Consider the following 21,258-nt stretch of genomic DNA (forward strand, 5'->3'; position numbering starts at 1 on the left):
ACGAGTTTCCTCATTGCAATATCTGTATAGCTTCATTACAGACGTTTTTGCCTTCATTATACACACAAACACATTGTAAATTTAAATCGTCTCAAATTACATGAGATCACCATGAATTGTCTCATTTTCGCTAGACGTGTTCTCTGCAGCATAACCTCGTTTAAGCATAAACTTGTCCTGTTATAACAAAGACATATTAATGTAAGATTTAATTGCTAATGAACTTCACCATGCCTTCTACGTGAACTCATAAGAAATTGTATCACTCGTAATCGTACCCTTCGTCAGAGAGATACGTCTGTCTTGAAAATGCTAATTATGCATGATCTTTCAAATCAAATATATAAATAAACACGATCGCGAACATTTTAAAAAAAATCATGTTTATCTGATCAGTTTACAAGGGATTTGAACAGATTTCCCAAACCTCCCTGCATGGTTAAATATAGAGATGGAATTGAGCTATAGTATTGCACGATATATAACTTCCCTAATCTTTATCCGATTTTGGTCAAGTTTCACTGTTGTGCTTGTCAAATTTTCCTTATTTTTTAGGCCAACTTTGAACTACAGTAATCCGGATTTGCCTTTCAACTGGTCTGTGTGTTTATGCTTTGGCTATTAAAGTTAACTTGAATAGGATAATGAGTTTTGCTTGAGTTACCTGAAGAAAAAACAACACACAATCGTGCTGGACCACGGAGGATTTTATTGATCCCGTATAACATAGGCGTCTGCTATAGACGATCACATCGGCACGAGCTCTTTCGTCATCTTCTTCGACGTCGATGGTGTTGTCCGATGACGGGTAGCTTCTGTCTTCAGTTCATCGAGCACTATCTCTTCCGTACCTCTCACCAATGATGCCAACATTGTGACGAAGTCTCAAACGACGGGGATGACTTTCCAATTTACAACAGTTATTTTTTTCTTATTAAGGAAAATCACGGAGGTCAATATGTATTCAAAGACTGAATTAGTTCATAGGGTTATACGAGACGCTGTAAAGCAGCAGCATAATATCGTCACGGCAGGCAATTCCCATTAAAGCACACGCAGAAGCTTGAAGATCTATACAATCAACTCAAGCAGTGATGACCTCCATCCAAGAGTCCAGTAGTTGACGAAGTAAATGTCACCTGCTATACAGTACAGTACCTCAAAAGCAGCCAATAGTCGGGAGTGGCCGATTCTCTGATGACATGGCATTTTTTTTTTACTCTGTTTTAATTTGATACATAGCACGAGTCCAAAATGTACTTGTGCGGAGATACCAAGGATTTGAAGAGAGGAGGCAGAGACGTCCTGGTATTTCGAAAAAAAAAGCAGTTTAAAAGTTTCCTTTCCCCTCACCACCGTGATCACGGACGAGTGTGACGAATATCAACGCGAATAATGGCCCCAGAAATTTGATTCCTTTCGGATCTGATAAGAATGCATTGAAGATAACGAGAAATGGCAGGGTTTACCTCGTTGATTGACCCTTCTTATGGTACAAATTGAAATCCGATCTGTTTTCCCAAGTACTTCTCTGCGTACATCTGTCCCGCTAGACTGCTAGATGATTATGAAAAGACAAAATGCAGCACGTACCACGTTATTTGCCCTGTAGAGGTCACGTATATTTGTGTGCAAAGCCGATATTTTAGCCAAATGCGAGTAATCAAGTGAAATATCAAAATAGGCTACACCTCCAATATCAGACACTATGATCGAGAGACGCGTCTTTTTTCGAATAGACTTGTCAAATATCATTTATTCTTAAATTTTCCAACAAGAAACATTCTCCAGAATAAATCAACCGTACACTGGCCTTGTCATTGAAAAAGTATCACCGCATCACCATTAAACTCTTAAAAAGTGTGTCTTCTTGTGTATTTGCTAAAGAGTACCAAGAAGGTTTTTGAGGACGGACGTTCAAGACGATCATACAAACAGACAATATAAGAATAAAGATAATACTGACGATGTTGTGGAAGATCAACGTGACAAGCACTTCCAGTAGAGTATTAACTGAATTCACCCAAATTCCATGTAATAATAAAGCCATATAATATGACGTCTGTAGAATACTAATTTACTAAATTTTTTCATTTTCCCCATTCTTGTAGCGGTGCACAAGAGAGCAAAATAAAGATGTGATGACATCTATATTATCTTTATTATAATAAAATTGTTTTTGCACTAGATTTAAGATCATCCTTCTAAATACCGTACACATCAACCGTCAACCAGAGTTATCTGGTTATAGTTCAACAGGAACTTTCTAAGTTATAGAAAATCTTTCTTCTAAAGGTAATACATAAAATCCTTCACCAAGGAAATGAAGCGAAGCATAATGTGTCAACTTACACTTTATCTAAATACTGACTTCTAAATGTATTGAACATTTTTAGTAGATAGGCCCTAACTGACTTAAAACCAAAATGAGAATTACAAGTTATGATTCCATTGTTGGATTTTATCATGTGCAAGCAAAAGCTCTTGTTTTTTGAACAGCTTCAGATTTCAGTTAGAATATCACGCAGAGAAAATAGTATATAATATTTTTACGTTGAGGTGTCAACATCATAATATAATATTCATGATTGCCTCTACAGTATGTTATACTCTATAGAGCAAATAGACGAGGTATTGGAAGACTCTGAGTATAGCTTTAGAAATATTTAAAGATATAATTACAACCAAAGTAAACCAATTTTTTATATAATCACGTGATATTTCCCACAACACACACCGAACACACAAAATGCTCATATTATCTTCTTCCATACAAACATGCAGGAGTGAACGAAAATGTGTTCAGAACTGGACATAACACGGGCAGATCCGCAGATTGATCGATCTCGGTCATGGTTTATATTAAATTGTATCATTATAGTATGCATGTATATCATTTCTCTGCTGTTGCATCGCGAAGTTGCCTGAACTCATTTCATATTTCATTTCATTTATGGGGGCGTTGTGACAGAGTGGTTAAGACTCCCGACTTCCGATCGGAGGATCCGAGTTCGAGTCCCGATCAGCGCTTACGTCCTTATTGGACAAGATGATTTTACCCACAATGTCCCTCTCGACCCATGTGTATAAATGGGTACCTGGCAACGCTAGGGTAATAACAATAATGGCAGGGCCCTCTGGTAGAGCAGTGGCAACACTGAAGAGGCTACCCTGGAAAAATAAGACCTTATTATTATCATTATCATTATATCTTCGGTCTGCAGCGATTTACTTTCGCGAAGGGGTTCCGAAACCCGGTGAAAGTTGGACAGAAAGGCACTCGTTTGGTCCATTTCCACCGTCGGACAGCTTTCATACCGAAGGGAAAGTCGTAGCACTTTTTCACCAAGTAAGTGACGTCATCTCCAGACTCTCCCAGGTCGCTTTCGACGTCGACTTCGTCGTCTTTCTGGAATTGCATCTTGCTGAACTTGATCATTCCTCGCTCTTCCGGGGAACCTGTTTGGCCATAAAAATCAACGAGACTAAACATTGTGCGACTTAATACTACACAATAAAGTCATGATCTTAGCCAAAATCCCGAGAAGCGATAATAGAATACTGTATAGTTTGCCCCTTGTTGTATTTCAGTGTAAGCACGCACAATGTATAGGTCCTGCAAAAATGTTACCTTATTTACATTTTACAGATGCCACAATGTCTAATCTTTGAGAGAGCATTACCAGTACACATTTGTGTTCTACTTTTTTTTTCTTCAAAAAGAAGTAATTACCAGGAATGGTGTTGTCCAAAATGCAGCCGACTGTCCCACCTAGGAACATGCTTGTGCCCAAAATGATCACCAAGATTTGGTCAAACGTCTCAGAACCTGCATGATAACAAGTCACAAGGATCGTGTTAAAAGAATAGTGTATTCATTACTAGCTGTACTTACGCGCATGCTCTCATTTTTAACTGAAGTTCTTGCATGGCAATAAAATTGACTACAGACCGATCCGACCTGACAGCAAAATCCACCAAAAGATTACGTGTCCCATTCGCGCAAGCATACTATGCGAATGCATGATATTGCGACCCGCTCGCGCTCGCCGCAATTTATACTCACTAGCCGCGGTCACAGTGGCAGAAGATTAAGGCCGTGTCACACCAGCCTTGCGTGCGACTTGCAAAGAACAATTTTGACTCCCCGGAGGTCCCCGTAGATATCCGCACATGGCAGTACCTAGCATGTATCTCAAAAGTAGTCGCCCGGAGGTGAGCACGCATATTTTTTTACCCGCAACCGTGTTCGAGGCCCTGTCACACCTTTCCGGGCAAGCTACTCGTGCTTGTTACGTGTATGGATTTTTTTAGCATACCGGACATTCCTGAGGGCGGAAAGGATTTGTGCGAGTCAGCGCATGTGTCTTACTTGCTGGACGCGTTATGCTTGCGAGTATACTGTGTGACCTTTGTACCAGTCGCGTGGGGGCTGACAACTCAGTGAAGGAATTTCTCTAACGGAATGGCTGAAATCTCACAGAATTTCATTATCTTGGCTGCATACGGGACTGCGAAGTACCTGCGTGGGAATTGCCTGGGAAGTACTGCCGCTAAGGGTCTCCTACTGGCGTTCTGCGTGGACTTCTACGGGCATTCCCGCGACTCACCCGGAAAAAGTTTTGGTCATGCTCAAAACTTGGCTGCGGTTAAATCGGACTTGCGTGAGCACCTCCGGGCAACTACGCGCTAGATACTGTCAGGTGCGGACCAACTGCGGAGAGCTCCTTGGAGTAAATTTGTTTCCCCGCAAGTCAAGCCGCAGAAGTTCCCCCGTAAGGTATATGACAAGGCATGAATGAAAATTGCAAACATTCTTGTTCGCCCGCTGAAAATCTTATACGTGCTGGAAACTACCTCCTCGCCACAAGCCCGCGTTATGGTGTGACACGGCCTTAACCAAGTTCAAGATCGCAAGTCTTCGTGATCTTCAGTCATCCGTTCACACTGGCAGCAAAGATCCGTCATCCTACGTATTACTTTGCTGGCAGCCAAACTTTATCGAGAAGTTTGGGTCGTGCGCGTGCCAAAGAAAGAAGATAGAGCGCGTCGTCGGATTGCTAGTGATTGTGACGTAACAATGAACACCTGTATAACACAAAATAGGCACCGCCCGAAAACAGGTGGTGGACTGGACAGGTCACGTGACAAATTTCGCGAAGTTTCAGCTTCTAGCGTTCACCCTGGAAAAAGATCGAGAAGTTTGGTGGGGATGGGGTCAATATCCATAGTTTGAGTGGGAAGTTGCGGGAAGAGTTTCGCGAGAAGTTTCGCGGGAAGTTACACTGGCAATAACACTTCGAGATCTGAAAGATAGCAATCGTAAACTTTTCGATCGTCTGCCAGTGTGACCACGGCTTATCATACATTCAGCACACGAGTTCGCACGTGGACACTGCAGTACGAAAATTGTTGATTTTCTGCCAGATCGGATGGGTCTGTAGGGGCAGAAAGACAGAGAGAAGAAGAAGAAGACGAAGACGAAGGATTAAAGGTATCGTATAGTTTTGGTTGAGACCTAATTTCAGGTTTCTAACATTTTTTGGTGAGATAATGAGAAACCTCTTATGAAATATGAAAGAGCACGTAATGCCATGAAAAATTCAACGTTCATTTGATGAAAATTGGTTTTGAAAGGGCTGAGATATCCAAAAAAGAGCAATTCTAATAAAGTGTGGGACCCACATTTTAGTACGATCACTTTGTTTTACTTTGTTTTTGGATGTTTCAGTTATTCCAAACCCGATTTTCATCAAATTAACTCTGAATTCCTCTTAAAATGGTATGCTCCGTACTATTTCATAAGTGTTTTCTTGGTATCTCACAAAAAGATAAAAGCCCAATTCTCATCTCCACCAATACTGTACTATCCCTTTAAAGGGACTGTACAGTACTGGTTGAGGTAGGGATTCATGTTTTGAACATTCCTAAGTGAGGTAATGAAAAGCCTCTTATGAAATATAAAAGAGCATGGAATTTTAAGAAGGATTCAACGTTTATTTGACAAAAAGTGCTAATAATAAAAGGCGACATGCCACAACTTTATTAGGATCTCTTTGTTTCACCTTGTCTTTGGATATCTCAGCCATTTCAAAACCGATTTTCATCTAATAAACTTTTGATACCCCTTAGAACTGCATGCTCTTTGACATCTTATAGAATGGTTTCTGAATATTTCGCAAAACGTTAAAAGCTAAATCTTCACCTCGACCAGAACTGTACACACCCTTTAAAGTAGACAAGACACAAGCAAATAGATTAGCACAGTTCGCTGAAAAGGTTCATCTGATTGGAAAATCAACTGGATGAGCGTTCATTTTTAGATTAGCACAGTGCATTTCATAAATATATATTTTTTTGCTACATGCGAGCTTCCTCGTGTTTGTTTGTTTGTTTATTTGTTTGTGTCTTTGTCTTCTTTTATTTTTGAGGCAATTTGTCTAGTTTTGTATTAAGTTTTTTACAATTACATATCGTTTATGAGGAGACAGCAAAACACGAGCCGTGCATTTCCGCAGTCTTTCCGTTTCAAACAATCTATTGTACTTATATCACAGTGTTTTCCTTGATTACAATGTTGTAGTAATTGTATGTAATTATGTGTATTCAAATGTCTTAGTGCAACTGCATTTTTGTTGGAAATGAAATAAGTAAATGAAATAGAACGAAGTCAATCACAATTATATGCGTGTGCGCACTTTACAAGCGCGCCTACACCATTGCATAGGCAAAAAATATAATGTTCTTTGTTTATGATTTATCTTTATCTTGTGCTATGTTTTTGTTGAAAAAGAAAAAAGAAGAATGAAAACAAATGAATTGAATTGAATTGAAAAACGGCATTAAGGTAGGCCTATTACAGTATACATGACATTTTTATTTCTTTTTCTTTTTTTTTTTGGGGGGGGGGGAATTTTATTTTCTTTCCAGAACTGAAATTTCATGCTCTTTTGTAATTCATTGGTTCCTACATGTTTATCAAAACATGATTTCAGCCTAACGTATAAAGTTGTTTAGAATTTGATTTAAATCCTGTTGACCTTCTTTTTAGCATAATATGTATCAACGAGTCAAGTAACTTTATTTGATGTTCTTTTTTTTTTTTACAAAACAAAATAAATTGAGATGAATTGAACCCAAAATAGCTTGCCAGAGCGTGAAATCAACCTGCAGTCCAAGTTTTTGTTTAAATGTTCACATTACATACGGATAGTTCAATTGTGTAGATTTAGTCAAACAGGTTTGGGGTTATGAATAAATGGGAATGAAAGAATTTTTCCACAATCTCGGTAATTACAGGTTGGGCAAGATCCTGTAAATAGCGAGTTTTAGATATGCGACGCGAACGCTAAGACAACGCATCCTCGCGGGTTGGACATTGGAAACAGCTGTATCGCGTATATGCGGAACACCATTTTTGCCTAATTAGCGTTACCGTTAGCGGTATCTAGCTCGCTGATGAGGAGCTGCATGGATGAATAAGCAAAACTGTTTAATGCTGTTCCGATGGGTGATGGCAGTGACCTGTGTTGATGGAGTCCCTGTTTTCGTTGATGTAGGTAGGGCCAGCTATTCCAATGTAGAACGCTGTTCCCAGGATGAAGAGGTTTCGGGACGAGTTCAAATTGACAAACTGGAGGTTGGAGAAACCCACGGCGGCCACCATACCTAAAACAAGCGGTCGAGGAGAATCGTGGAAGAGAGTACGCTATGCACTATCTCTGTGATTTCAAAGAGAAACTTAAATTGAACAACATTTTGAGTATATTTAGACAGTCTATATTAACCAATTGCTAGCAGGAACGGGTGTGCTATGTATAATGATTTTATTGGAATCATCAATAACGGGTACACGGAAGATTATTGTGTAAATCTGTCCTACTCAATACGCATCAACGTTGATAATAACGTCATCAGTGGTATTTTGTCACTGATATCTGTATATCCTACATGCATATTAATGTTTGAGTGTTAATGTTTATCAAACCTGACAAACACTTCAATTGCACAAGAGATTCAGCACGTTTGTATTCATTTTTGACTCAAATAATAATTTTACAAGCAATCAGATATTTTCTCGCCTTTTTTTGGGGGGGGGGGGCGTGCCTCTACATTTCTTTAATCTGCAATAAAAGTGACCTATATACAGATGTATTATCACAAAACTTTACAGAAGACACCAAGGCTAATGAATGAAAATGAAATAAGAAATCAATAAAAATGTAATGCCGGTTTCTTATAACAACTTTTTGAATGCCATTAAGTTTTATACGACACTTAATCTTATCCCTGGAAATGATTTCTGTTCTCTAATATCCAGGGGACTTTCTTTTGCATCACTCTGAATTTAGAAAACATTTACAAATTTCGAGTGAAAAACTAAATAGAAACAGAAAAAGTAATAATTATTGTTACCATGTGGTCCTGCTTTCACACACCTCGTGAGGGGCATAAGTACAAAAGCTTCTTCATATAGACATTAGATTCCAAGAATTTGTTTGAAAGAATACAAACTCTTGTCTTTTTTTTTGTGTTCTTTCTTGTAAGAGATGACATCTACATAGGTGGGCGTGGTTATACGCCACTCCTAAGCACACATTAGTTATTTACAGAAAAGTAAAGTGACCCCAGCAAGTTGTGTCCACAAGACATCCTTGTCGCAAAACGACGAAGAAAGCTCTCCTGAGCCTTGTAACATCAGACCGACACTGACGTCAATGGCACCACCCTTCCTAAATCAAGTTCCAAGGAACACCGACGAGAGCCCTCCGTCTCTCACACTCCATCACTGTGGGCAGGAATAGGAGGCGTGCTGTTTTCTCTCTGGCGTGCCATTCCATCGACTTCAGTTTCATATTTGTGTCTGCTGGTGGGTAGGAGCTGGACGAATCATTCGCTGGGCCGGAAAGCGCACATAAAGAGATTTCTCCTTCTGTATTCTCTTTCTCTCTCCTTTCTCTCTCTCTCACACTCGCTCACTCACATTTTTTTTTTCTTCTCCATCTCTCCCTCTCTAGTCAAGCTTATGCGTAGAAGGGAAACTGTGAGACTGAGATATAAATATGGTATACGAAGTCCAGCTCCACCTGATTGTTACTGCCGAAGCTCTTGGCCCGCACTCTGACAATGTATTCTTGCGGGTGACGCAGCATCAGTCGCGTCGACAGCACCCCCGACCCGTCCGCATCTCTTCGGATACTGAAAGGTACCTGCAGGATGCGGGGAGGAAAAATATGATCATAGAAGTGTCCATCGTTCACAGTGCTCGGCAGCGTTGCACAGAAAGAGGTCACATGTTTCAGGCTGGCCAATTTTGAAATGTCACGTCATTTCACTATAATAGTATGGGCTTTAGAATCACTGCAATCTGATCGGTCAATTGTCATGCACTGATTTTACTGATCCACACAGAGCCATGCATCCGGTAAAATCTGAACACATGGGTCAAATCTTGTAATTGTATTTCATGAATTTACGGGCCCATTTTATAACACAAATGATGCACAGGCCTATTCCGTGGATCAGTGCGACTTGGATGCTCTCGTTTAACTTTGGAACAGTCTAAAACCCACTCGCTGCGCTCGTGGGTTCAAACAGTTCCAAAGTTAATTTCACGCATCCAATTCTCACCCATCCACTCTGTCCTGTTCATCACTTGTCTTACTGTCTTACTAGAATCAGGGGAAGGGGCACTTACACCTTTAATGTCAGCACATACCCCTTCCTATGACATGATGATTATGCAACATTTTTAACCTTCTTCCCAACAAGAATTCCATGACTTTGTACAACATGCATAAGGTCACTATACACAGCAAATTAACTGATAGAGTTCTATCGTGCCAAATCATGCAAGTTGATGAAGGTGTCATTTGGCAAACATACAAGGGGTTCCTGGATCCTGATAGGGACATGTGTTACTATACCCTACTGTTTTGCACTAGGCCATATTGCCACTGTGCTTTCAGTTTCATCAATTTAAACTCTCAAGTTGGTGAACAAACTACGTACACTAAATTACTTGTGTGTAGAAACCTAGTGGGTTCTGTACGAGGTTAATAGAAATTTCAGAATCTTATGGAAGCTGTAAAATCATAGGGATATTTCTTTGTTGCTATTTAGGCAGCATGAAAAAACAGAAAGATTAGTATTAGCTCCTAACATGCTCACTCCGGTGTTCCTACCACTGAAAATACAGAATTGGTACAAGGTAAATAATGCATTATTATAAAAGGAGTTGAAATGACAGTTTAGCTTTCAAAACCTAATTTTACTATCCAAGTTTTAAAGTATCCCAACTTGCAGAAGACCAAACAGACTCTTTACCCCTTCCTTGGCTCTGTGGCAGCCCATCGGCAGGCACACACACATATCTGGAAAGTAACAGTCAAATGAAAGAGATTACCTAATCCCTATTGTGTCACCATGGGCTTCCTTTTGGACTGAGGCACGTTGCTACACCTGAGTGGGTGTGCTAACTTTACAACTAGGCTAAGTTTGGAGGGATTATTGAATGCTGATAAAAACGTTCGGCCAGCTAAGCTTAGTTCCTGGCACATGAAGGGTTAAAAGCTGTCTGGAGGAAATCATCTCTTGTTTTCATAGATAAGCGGGGTTGCCGAGATGGGAGGGGACTTACCTCTCTGTTTTCAATGGAGAAGTGTGTGTTGGTGTGCATGGCACCCCCTTCCCGCACCACGTGGAGACGTAGCAGGTCTCGGCTGGACTGTGTCTTGGTCAGCAGGGATAGCGTCTTGAACTGGATAATCTGGGCTAGGCTGTGACAGCGACGCAGCTCGTTGCTTGGCAGATTGGACGGCCAGCTCTTGCGGCAGTACCTGTGATGTGCAGAGAGAAGTGAACCATTGTAAAGTACAATGTACTGTCATGGTACTTAACCCGTTAAAGACTAGTCCCACGTATTCTCAGACAGGTGTCTATGGGAAATGCATGCTATAGCAAAATCAGCTTGTCCTCTGTGACCTTAAAGATAATTAACCTTCTGGCACTTCAAAGTTCAGTTAAACATCTCTTCTTTAACAGCTCAGTAACATTAATGTCTTTCCTTACCCCGAATGAGCATCTCTGCTGTAATATTGAGGACAGGATGTCTCCAGACAGCTATAATTCCCTTGGCGATTGAAGCAGAGCTTACTTTGAATCCAGTGGAATTACGCAAGATTTCAATATTTTGTTACGTGTAGATCAGTGATATGCCACATATCTACCAATTTCATGCAAGTCTCTATAGTAAAATAGCTACTAGATGGGGGTATTCCGTTACAGAAGGCGTAACCTTTCGCGGAGACAATTTTTGTTAACATTACAGCATGTACACAGTCTTCTTTTTGAGCTTGAGAGTAGTACCTACTCGTAGATACTTAGGGATGAGTGTCTTTATCACAGGCTACTTTGTAAACCGAATTTTCCCTATCAGGAGTTCACAGAATGAGATCAAAATAACTGAATCGTTCGGCAACTCACCAAACGTTGCAGCCATAACGCCCCCGATGACTGGAGCTGGGATCGACACGAGAACAGCGCCCGCTTTCAGCCACAGTCCAAAGACGAGAAGTATGAATGACATCACCTGCACAACGAACCGACTTCCCACCTGCGTCGTTGATGGTGACATTACACAGCACATTTTAGTTCGATATGGAAGTACTCATGCCACGAATCTGCGTCAAGCGGTGGTTAATCTATAGGTAAATATGCGTAAAACTGGACAGCAAGATAGCAATGTTCATAGATTCTCTCGACCCCCCCCCCCCCCCCTCCTTGCTCTCTTGCTCATCACTCGATCCCGCTATCATCTTTTGTCCTGTCTGATTTGTATGGGATTGTCGAGCCTATGAAATGTCATACCTTTAGTGCTTGGAATGGATATTACAAACGAGATGCAGGTTGAAATATCCAATGTCCTCCTATGGATATTCATGCAAACAAAATGAATGATAATACTCACTCAGCGTTCAGATACTTTTTATTAATTTCATGTTGTATGTATACTTTGTGCAGAACAAAATAATGACGCGTAATGCAAGCAGATATAGAAATGAAAACCCCAAATAATACATAATAGTATTCATTAACTTTACTTCTATGCGTCAATTACAGCAGCGGTATAGTGATTCGTGTATGTGTTTACTTGGTATTTTGGGCTGTTGCTGACTACTTTTGTTTTGTGAACTTATGGAAGCTATTCTCACCTTTGTGATACCTATGACTCCTATATTCTGGCTATACGAAGTAGCACCCACACCGGTTCCCCACAAGGCCGAGATTATACCTCCGACACCTTCCATCCCTATCCCACGGTTGACCGCGTGTGGCGGAAGTGGAGGGGCGCCAGCTATTCTGGCGCATGCGTAGTAGTCACCGATGGACTCGACGATGGAAGCGGTGCAGCCTGCCATCATACCCAGAACTCCGGGGGCAGTTATCCGTGGCGGTCCCCACTGACCTGCGTAAGATAATTAGGCGAGTTGAATTACAAAATTGTAGGCAATTGGGACCGATTTCGACTGTTGCTGGCAGGGATTTTTTTTTTCTGATATTACATGACAAATCACAAGAGGAGAACAAGCTTAGGGTTGCACGTGACTGTGTGATAATTGGACAGTCCTCCATTTTGTGTATTATAGTTTAACATGACTATCCTTGTGTTGCGTCATAAGGAGATCACGGTCGTTGCGAGATAAGGCTGCGCGAATCATGCATCAGAAGTCTGCTGAGGTATCAAAACGTAAAGTAAAAGTATTCTCCTAACTAAACTATCTAAACTATAGTAAACTTGTATACGGCATTGCCCTATTGCATGTAGAGAAAACTGTATTCATTTCAAGCATATCTCAGTGGAAGAGACGTCGCCGCGACTGCCACGACTCTTGCGACTAAAAATGGCTGGTGTTCTCACCAAGAGGGTAACTCCAGGACGACGTCCGAGACGTCTACAAACAGGGTTACACGTATTCGCCCTGAAGTCGCGGGGACGCCGCCGCGACGTCTCTGAGACGTTCTCTTAGTCGTAGAGACGTCTCCGCGACGTCTCTACACCGCCATGGGCCTCCGCAAGGTCGCGGGCAAGATTAGTCTCCGTGACTAGGCCGCAACCAAGGAGACGTCGTGGAGACGTCCCCGAGACCATCTGGAGTCTCGTGACTCCCCGGCGACCTGGCTGGTCGCGGAAACGTCTCCGCAACCAGCGAGACCCGAGCCGCCATCAGGTCGCTATCTAGTGTCCAATCCCATGTGATAGCCACTTAAGAAAGTTTCATCATCCAACAAGTTACCCAAAGTTATAGGCCTACTGTATCTGCCTGCTACTTTGGAATTCGCTGTACTGTCTCGTTCAAAGACACCATACCTGGATATGGAATGTAGTACCAGGGTGTAGCAGACAGCTGTTCATGGTTCAGGTCGGTTCGAGCCCGGTAGCCACTCGAAGACTCGTCGTCAGGAAACACGTTCGTTACCGTCAGAATGCAGCAGAACAGCCACGATATGAGGAGCGCGAGCACCACCTACAAATATAATGCATCAGCGATGGAAATTTAGATATAATGATAACACATGTTTTTATGAATACGAGAAACTAGAAAAATCAACATTGAAAAAGAATTCAGAAGAAATAACAAAAGTCCAGAAATGTATAACCATCTAACTGTATGGACTTTTGAGCCTAAATCTCCTAACAATAATAGGTATACCTGGGATACATGGAAATATCTCAATCCGTCATGTGATCACCACGTCAATCGAGTGAATAGCTGTAATCTTCCGTAGGCCTTACATGTACATACAAACTAGTCCGTACCATCCTTTTTCACATTTTGAATACAAATTTCGACTGTATTCATTTACATTGAATAGGTTGCTATATCGCCAGGCATAGATAATTCTATTCATCTTACCAACTGGCCAAACTACAGCGTGCTCAGAACTCTGCTGCTCGGGTCCTCAGTGGAACATCTCGCTTCTCCAGCATTACCCCAGTTCTAAAAAATCTTCACTGGCTACCAATATCCAAGCGGATAGAGTTTAAAATTCTTATTCATACATGGAAAGCAGTACATTCTTCAGCTCCAAAATATTTGCAAAACCTTGTTTCAGAATACGTCCCTGGCAGAAATCTCCGTTCATGTAATAGTAAACAATTAACAGTTAAAAGAACAATCTCGACTCTCGGAGAAAAAGCCTTTGTTTCTGCAGCCCCATCTCTCTGGAACGCTCTTCCGCTGAGGATCCGATCAGCAGAGACCATTGAAACATTTAAAAAGCTTTTGAAATCACATATGTTCGCATCTTGTTTCGATTGAATTTTCAACGAATTGTTCATTGGTGTGTATATCTCTACTTATCTCTTTCTTCTTTTTCAACCTTCTTATGTACAATTATGACTATGATGTATGCTATTCTTTTCATAATTACGTCCCTCTGCGCCTCAGAATAGGATACTAGATCGAAGGCGCATTACAAATGCTGTACTTATTATTATATTATTATTCGCATAAACCTGGTATTACCTGGTATGGTTATTTACATTAGTTACGTTCAGACGGTGGGCCGTCCTTAACTTCGAGGATAAGATTGTAATTAAGTATGGGGCGCTTCGTGACGGAATTGTCATTTCTTCAACGTAAGTTTGTCAGTCTGTGGCAACGAAATTGTAATTTCCTGACCAAATAACCTATTTCGTAATGAAAGAGACCATGCGACACTTGGCGCCCCATACTTACCTACAAGTTTATCCTCGAAGTTAAGGTTCACCGTCTGAACGTAACTATTCTCTTCTCTGGGATTTCTTGATAAGTGTTTTCAGCGTTTCAGCTAAACTTAACCAATTCCCTTAGTACTCATTCATAATTTGGTTGCTTTGTAATCACTACTTGCGTAATAGCTCGTTTTGTTTGAAGAACTAGAATAATTTGAAACCAACCTATTTCAGAAAGAGTGCTTTAATCGTAATCTCTTGTTTCATGTATCTTCTTGCCCTCATGAAAGGAATGAACAGAAATGTGCAGTTCATTACAATTTTGGCATATGAGATTACATTAAAATTGTAATTAATCATCATCACACGAACCGGGAATAATTTGAAGAGTGGGAACCGGACCACCTTGAATCTCTTCGTTTTCCCGAGCCCGGGACAGGGAACGTTAACGCGGTCTAAATACTGCGAGAAGATAGCGATGAGAGCCAACGTGCTGCAAAGAGCGGGAAAGAAGAAAATTGTATTTTGATCGGAAGCCCAAACACTATATTGAAAATTGCTGCTAATTTTCAAAAAGCAAAACAATAGCATACAAAACAAACTATATAACCAGGCCGGAACAGGCTCTGCTCCGTTTCTCTCAAAATATTCGTTTTATTTCAGTTTTCCATATCCAAATATTATACAAAATTATTATAAATTCTTGCAACAATATTCATCTTAAAAAAAAAAAAATAGGTGCACGAAGGCATATCAATGAAGTAACTAGGAAAATATGCATAATATAGATGTAAAACATTGATAATATAGGCGTAAGTACGCTCATATTAATGTGTTATATACATATGTGTGTGTATATATGTGTGTGTGTGTGTGTGTGTGTGTGTGTGTGTGATATACCTTTAGCAAATGATTTAACTGATGATTATTTGAATATTGTTCTAATTCCCAATTATGTTAATTTATACACAAGGTAAAAATATAAACTCACAGGCCAGCAATGCCCCAGTGCTGGCTCGCGTACGAAGACGCCACGTTAAACAGCGATAGTCCGATCAGACCGATCGTAGGAGCGATCGTCAGTGGTCCAATGAAGCGCAGAAACAGGCTGGTGATGCCCGCGAAGCCAACGACGATCTCGAAAATGGAGGCGACAAGGACAGCTCCACTCAGCTATATATACGATCAATAAAGAGACTTCATTAATTGACAATACCATCATTAGCTATTTTACCGTATACAAGACATATTAAGATATGGATATAAATTTATGTCCTGAGCAAATACATGGTAAATTCGTAATCGATAGCAAAGACTGCATTTATGTGGTGCCTACGAATAGTATTAATGCATCCTACTCGATGGGATTGTTACCATTGCCATGATCACAGAAGTACTGCTACATAGTCAACAGTTTTTCTGCTACTACTGATTTTTTCCCCTCCCTGTGCATCGACTTAGTTTTTGATTGATGTTCTTTACCTGATGGGCCCACATTGTACAAGATTTGTCTCTTTAGTGGGTCCCTCCATTGTTCGCAGTTTGCGTATCGTTATTTCATTCTCATTGCTTCAGATTTCATGACAATGTGTGATAATCATAAGGTTCTACAATTATTGTATACTCTTCTCGGTTTGCTTTGTTTTGCCCAGTGAAACCTCATGTCTATGTTCTCGTAAAAAAAAATGAAATAAAATCTGAATTGAATTGAATAAGCTAGTTCGGGGTTAGCAAATTGTGTGTTATACATGGGTACAAATGACCTTGTTTTCAAATGACATAATGCATATTAAGCTTGACTGGTGGAATTCATCAGTCATATTCAAAGAAAGTTACTAACTTGCGTGGACCAGGTGACATGAGCCCCATTTCATAAAAAGTGTTAGAGTAGCAACTCCTGTTGGAATGGCAACTTTCCACATCGACAGCCAATCAGGAAGCTGGATTCATGCCGTTACCATGACAACTGCCATTTAAGCAAGAGTTTCTATCACGTCAACTTTTTATGAAATGGGGCCCAGAACGGTACGTACTCATTAACACTTGGGAAAGCATCCATTTCACTACTTAGCACTGAATGTATTAAAAATGTTTCTTTGTTTTCGTTATTTCCTTGTTATAAAGTCTTTTCTCACTGTCCGATTCGTCTGACGTCATGATGTCAAGATTTTCATACATGGAGTCCTTTTTTTTTCTATCGATATTGCCAAATGCCGCTTTGGCTATCAGGTGGATATGCTGGCAAGCATCGTTTACAAGGTCTATTTGAACGATCATTACATCACAGATCCTTATATCAGTGAATATGAAAAACTGTCAACATACCCTGTTGGTACAAATTACCTAATTCTGCTATTGCTCATGCACAAAACTGAACTCCGAACTGGCTTACACTGTACTACGTGCGTACCACCCACAGCAAAGTAACGCGTTCACGTCATTATTATCAAACTAAATATTTGGCAAAACTTGCCTCCTGTATTCGGACTTGGAATTCCTTCATCTCCTCCTCTTGAATCTCAGATGCGTTTGTGGCGTTGGCTAAAAAAAAAAATACATATGATAAAACCAAAAAAAAAAAAAATGGCTCAAACATTAAAAATGAAAGCTTGAGGACCTCATCGATGATAATTTTACAATGTTTATATCATAGGGAGAGCAGAAGCCGCGGAACGTTTTTTGTTTGTTTGTTTGTTTGTTTGTTTGTTTGTTTGTGGGTGGGTGTCTGTGTGTGTCTGTGTGTGTAGGGGTGTTGGCGCGCGGTGGCATGCAGATGGGGGGGGGGGGAGGGGGATAGTGCTTGTTGGTTGGGCCAAGGGGCAATGCTCTTTCCCCACCCCTTCGATGGGAAGATAGGGTGGAACCCACGAAAATAATTTTCCGTGTATTGTGTTTATAAGATTAAAAAAAATCCTGGTTCATTTCTGGGTTTTAGTCAGATCCAACATTTCTTCTCGATACTTATGATAGTGCATGAGAGGGGAAGAAGGATATTTGGTGTTGCAAAATGTGAGTGTCCACTCACCGCAACAAAAAGAGATTGTCATATGACTTGATAAGAGATGTGTGCTGTAAGGCGTGACGAGATCATGTGCTTACCGAAGGCCAGTGCTGCTTCATAATATTTACAGGTCAGTTGATCTATTGACAACTAATTAAGATTTAATTCATCGGGGTTGAGCGTCTCAGCTGAAGTTTTTTTTTTTAGAAAAGCAGAGACATTTTTTTTTTTTTAAACCCAGGAGTGCTCACCTGTCACAGCCGGACAATCTCCGCGGACGTTCATCAGAGAGAAGGCAGGGAGAAGGAAGGTAAACGAAGGACCCTGAACTATTGGAAGTCTGTAGATTTTGTAAGACAGTATGAAAATAAGACATGATACCACAAGACTACTGATTTGTTGTTGTTTTTTTTCACTTGCAAGACCGTATGCGTAGGGATCGTCAAACATATTGATATGATGTAGTTTAAGCTATCACCCCTTGATTGTGAGATACCTATATCAAGTGCGTGGATAGTTGTTACATTTTCATTTTCTTTGAATATTGAAGTTCACTCCGAGCATCGATTCAGGGTAACGTTAGAAAGTGCATGTTATTGGCTTTTGGTATTTTAGTGAGGGTAGATGATGTGTGCGTGTGAGTTGTATTGTTCGTATTGCAGATGCAATTGTACACAGATCCACAGTCACACTTACTCACTAATTAAAGTTGTAAAGAAATCAGACTCGGGGTACGCAGGAAGTACATGAGGTATTGCAGCTTTTATTCGAAGAGGTATCAATCGACGAGTCGTGGTGCGAGTCACCCTTTTACAATATTCAGCAATCACTATTTATACCCAATCTCAACAGGGAGATGACTCACATCTCCGGTAGGCGGTGAAACAATGGGGTTAAAGAAAGTTACAGATCACTTGTCACTTTTGACAGGGGTCTACTGTGTTCGGATATTATCAATCGGTGGCCTTATCTTTACCCATTATACGGCGGCCGCCTCTGAAGTCGTGTGCTTATCAAGCGGTGTCTGGGATCGGCCACGAGAGAAAAATATTATGCCGAGTGGCTTTCAATACTAGGAATTGTATCCGTCATCAATAACATTGAGAATAAACACACCAGCCAGCGGAGGCTCGCGAGTAATCATGCGAGAATTTGTCTACATAATTACCTGATAAAGGAAACTTGTCGAGGGGAAAACAAAACAACGGAGAGGGTCACACCCACAGAGAGAGAGAGAGAGAGAGAGAGAGAGTGCATGTGTGGAAGACAGAGATCAGAGGTCGGAGCGGAGAGAAGGAGATTGTGGAGGAGAAAGAAGCAGAGAAAAGTTGAGCTGCTACAGTAGCTCCCCCCTAGTGAGCTTCTCGAAAGGTGAAGGAGAGATGTGAACGATAGAAAATGTAAAAGCCTGCAGCGGGACTAGAGTGCCTACAAAATCGTGAAATATACAAAGTGGTTAGAAAAAAAAATGTACAAGCTATTAAATATACGTGCTTAATCCACATCGTGAACTGTTGGTTGTAAGGCATGGAACACATCATGTAGTCGTATACATATAATGCCTATAGCATGAACGTGGTTCGTGAATAAGATGCGAAATGAAATATATATTTAAATTGAGCTAAGAACGTTTTAAAGCAATTACTCATCAAACTGTATACTCCATGTACAATTAAATGCATGTGAGATGGTGACTAAGGCACATGAATTACTGAAATGGTCACCAAATAATACGCCTAATTCCGTCGCTTCGCACATCTATGCGTTCCTTACGAGATAACGATATGAAAATAATCACTGTCAGATTGATGTGTGTCGTTAAACAGTGATAATGAACGGTGATATCGCATAATTTTTTTTTTTTTTAATTTTATTTTTTTTTAATTTAAATTAATTAATTTAATTTTTTTTTTTTTTAATTTTATGGAAACCATTTAATGAAAGTGAGAAGGGGAGAGCTCACAGCAACTCCTCTTGTAAGAACAAGACAGCAACAGTTTAGCTCGGCTCTGTAATTGTATTGTACATGTTATACCTGATAAAGATGTCCAGGCGGATATGTTCTTTCACTCCAACAGTTGAGTTTTGTTATTTGCTTCCTTTTCTTTCTTTATTTTCAGCCCAACTTTTTCTATATATATGTCTTTTGCTTTCAGTTTGGATGCCCACCCAGACACTCGTTGTACATGTATCTTCGTTTACTTGTTCTATTTGTTCTGTGTTTGTCTCCCTCGCCATTATTGGTCTCTCTCGTTCAACCCATTCTGCTTTTTCTTACTCCCACTACACCTTCCTCGAAGCGATCATCCCTACATCAAGACTCCTACGCCAGCATTGCACATTCCTACGTGTATCGAATTGTTCACGTGCTTTGTTACACGTTGCCTGCTGGCCGCTTTCCTTTTCTATCGCACGCTTCCTCTTCACACTTTTGCTGGAAACTCAGAACTCTATTCCAGACCATATCATTATTTACTATGGCTGATTTCGTAAATGCACCCTTTCATTCTATGTCGAATGATGATTTCTTTGAATTATTTAGACACACAACATCCGAATCTGATTTAGTTGATGGAGTACCAGTTACACATGCAACTCCCTATGATAATTTCGCAGCCGATAATTTGAATTCATCAGCTCCTGAATTTACTTATGATTTTGATGATTCAATTCAGAACCCGCTATGTAATTATATAACTGTTAATGAATGTAAAGATATGTATCATAGTTTTTCTAAAGACACGTTTTCTTTGCTGCATCTAAACATAAGGAGTTTAAATAAGCATTTTGATGAGTTACAGTTTTTATTAGAATCTGATCACACTCAATCATGCTCTGTCATTGGTCTGAGTGAAACTTGGCTAACCGCGTCGTCTGAAAACTCTTTTGCTATCGACGGATATAATATGTATGTTAATAATAGATCTGACAGGAGTGGAGGTGGCGTTGCATTTTATGTCTCAAGTTCGTTTAAATGTGTTGTTCACAGCGATATCTCCAGAATGGATAGTACCGTTGAATCTCTTTTCATTGAACTTAGTATTCCAGGATGTAAGAATGTGGTAGTTGGAATTATATATAGACCTCCCAATTCAAATATTGTAGATTTTTTAACTTATATTTCAGATTTGGCAAAAAATCCAGCAATTCGAAACAAGGACTGTTTCTTACTTGGCGATTATAACATTGATTTGTTGAAATCAGGAAATGATCATTCTTCAAGTGAGTTTCTCGAAACGCTTTTGTCTTCTTCCTTTCTGCCCCTCATTTCCAAACCAACTCGGGTTACAGATCATTCGGCTACTCTCATTGATAATATGTTTTGTAATGTTTTACCCCTCCCTGACTCTTTTATAATTCTTTCAGATATAACGGATCATTTTCCAATAATGACTTCCTTTACTTTGAGAACGCTTGTTAATGACTCCAAATCTTCATTTTCTTTATTTAAACGTAGAGTGTCCCCTGAAAAGTTGGCCAGTCTTGATGCCGCTCTTGATAATGCAGATTGGTCACGAGTATACGACAGTGACGATGTTAA

General features: G+C 40.3%; 2 protein-coding genes across 2 annotated transcripts in view; both read right to left on the minus strand.

The window, feature by feature from the left end:
* Positions 1 to 3,205: 3,205 nt before the first annotated feature.
* The window catches only part of LOC139737701 (solute carrier family 23 member 1-like), a 29,804-nt gene continuing 11,751 nt past the window's right edge, over positions 3,206 to 21,258 (minus strand). Inside the window, exons 4-13 of the mRNA XM_071648383.1 lie at positions 17,969 to 18,057; positions 17,190 to 17,257; positions 15,708 to 15,889; positions 15,089 to 15,209; positions 13,370 to 13,526; positions 12,213 to 12,466; positions 11,485 to 11,614; positions 7,525 to 7,668; positions 3,734 to 3,829; positions 3,206 to 3,459 (exon numbers count right to left, since the gene is read on the minus strand). Coding sequence (XP_071504484.1) covers positions 3,206 to 3,459; positions 3,734 to 3,829; positions 7,525 to 7,668; positions 11,485 to 11,614; positions 12,213 to 12,466; positions 13,370 to 13,526; positions 15,089 to 15,209; positions 15,708 to 15,889; positions 17,190 to 17,257; positions 17,969 to 18,057 — 1,495 coding nt within the window. The remainder of the gene's footprint in view (positions 3,460 to 3,733; positions 3,830 to 7,524; positions 7,669 to 11,484; positions 11,615 to 12,212; positions 12,467 to 13,369; positions 13,527 to 15,088; positions 15,210 to 15,707; positions 15,890 to 17,189; positions 17,258 to 17,968; positions 18,058 to 21,258) is intronic.
* LOC139739351 (hemicentin-1-like) lies at positions 8,731 to 11,332 on the minus strand. The gene is made up of 3 exons (XM_071649973.1): positions 11,328 to 11,332; positions 10,640 to 10,838; positions 8,731 to 9,209 (listed from the first exon to the last, which is right to left on the minus strand). Exons 1-3 carry the CDS (start codon positions 11,330 to 11,332, stop codon positions 9,024 to 9,026), a joined length of 390 nt encoding a protein of 129 aa, XP_071506074.1. The 3' UTR covers positions 8,731 to 9,023.

The sequence above is a fragment of the Diadema antillarum genome, unplaced genomic scaffold, assembly GCF_040938485.1.
Source record: "Diadema antillarum isolate AM-2024a unplaced genomic scaffold, OU_Dant_1.0 scf00000029, whole genome shotgun sequence".
Lineage (NCBI taxonomy): Eukaryota > Metazoa > Echinodermata > Echinoidea > Diadematoida > Diadematidae > Diadema > Diadema antillarum.

What these genes read in the sequence shown, in the direction of transcription:
- LOC139739351 (XM_071649973.1), bottom strand. An exon ending in TCTCCATTGAAAACAGAGAG is followed by an intron (nt 9,210 to 10,639) that starts GTAAGTCCCCTC and finishes CGCATCCTGCAG; the next exon opens with GTACCTTTCAGTATCCGAAG.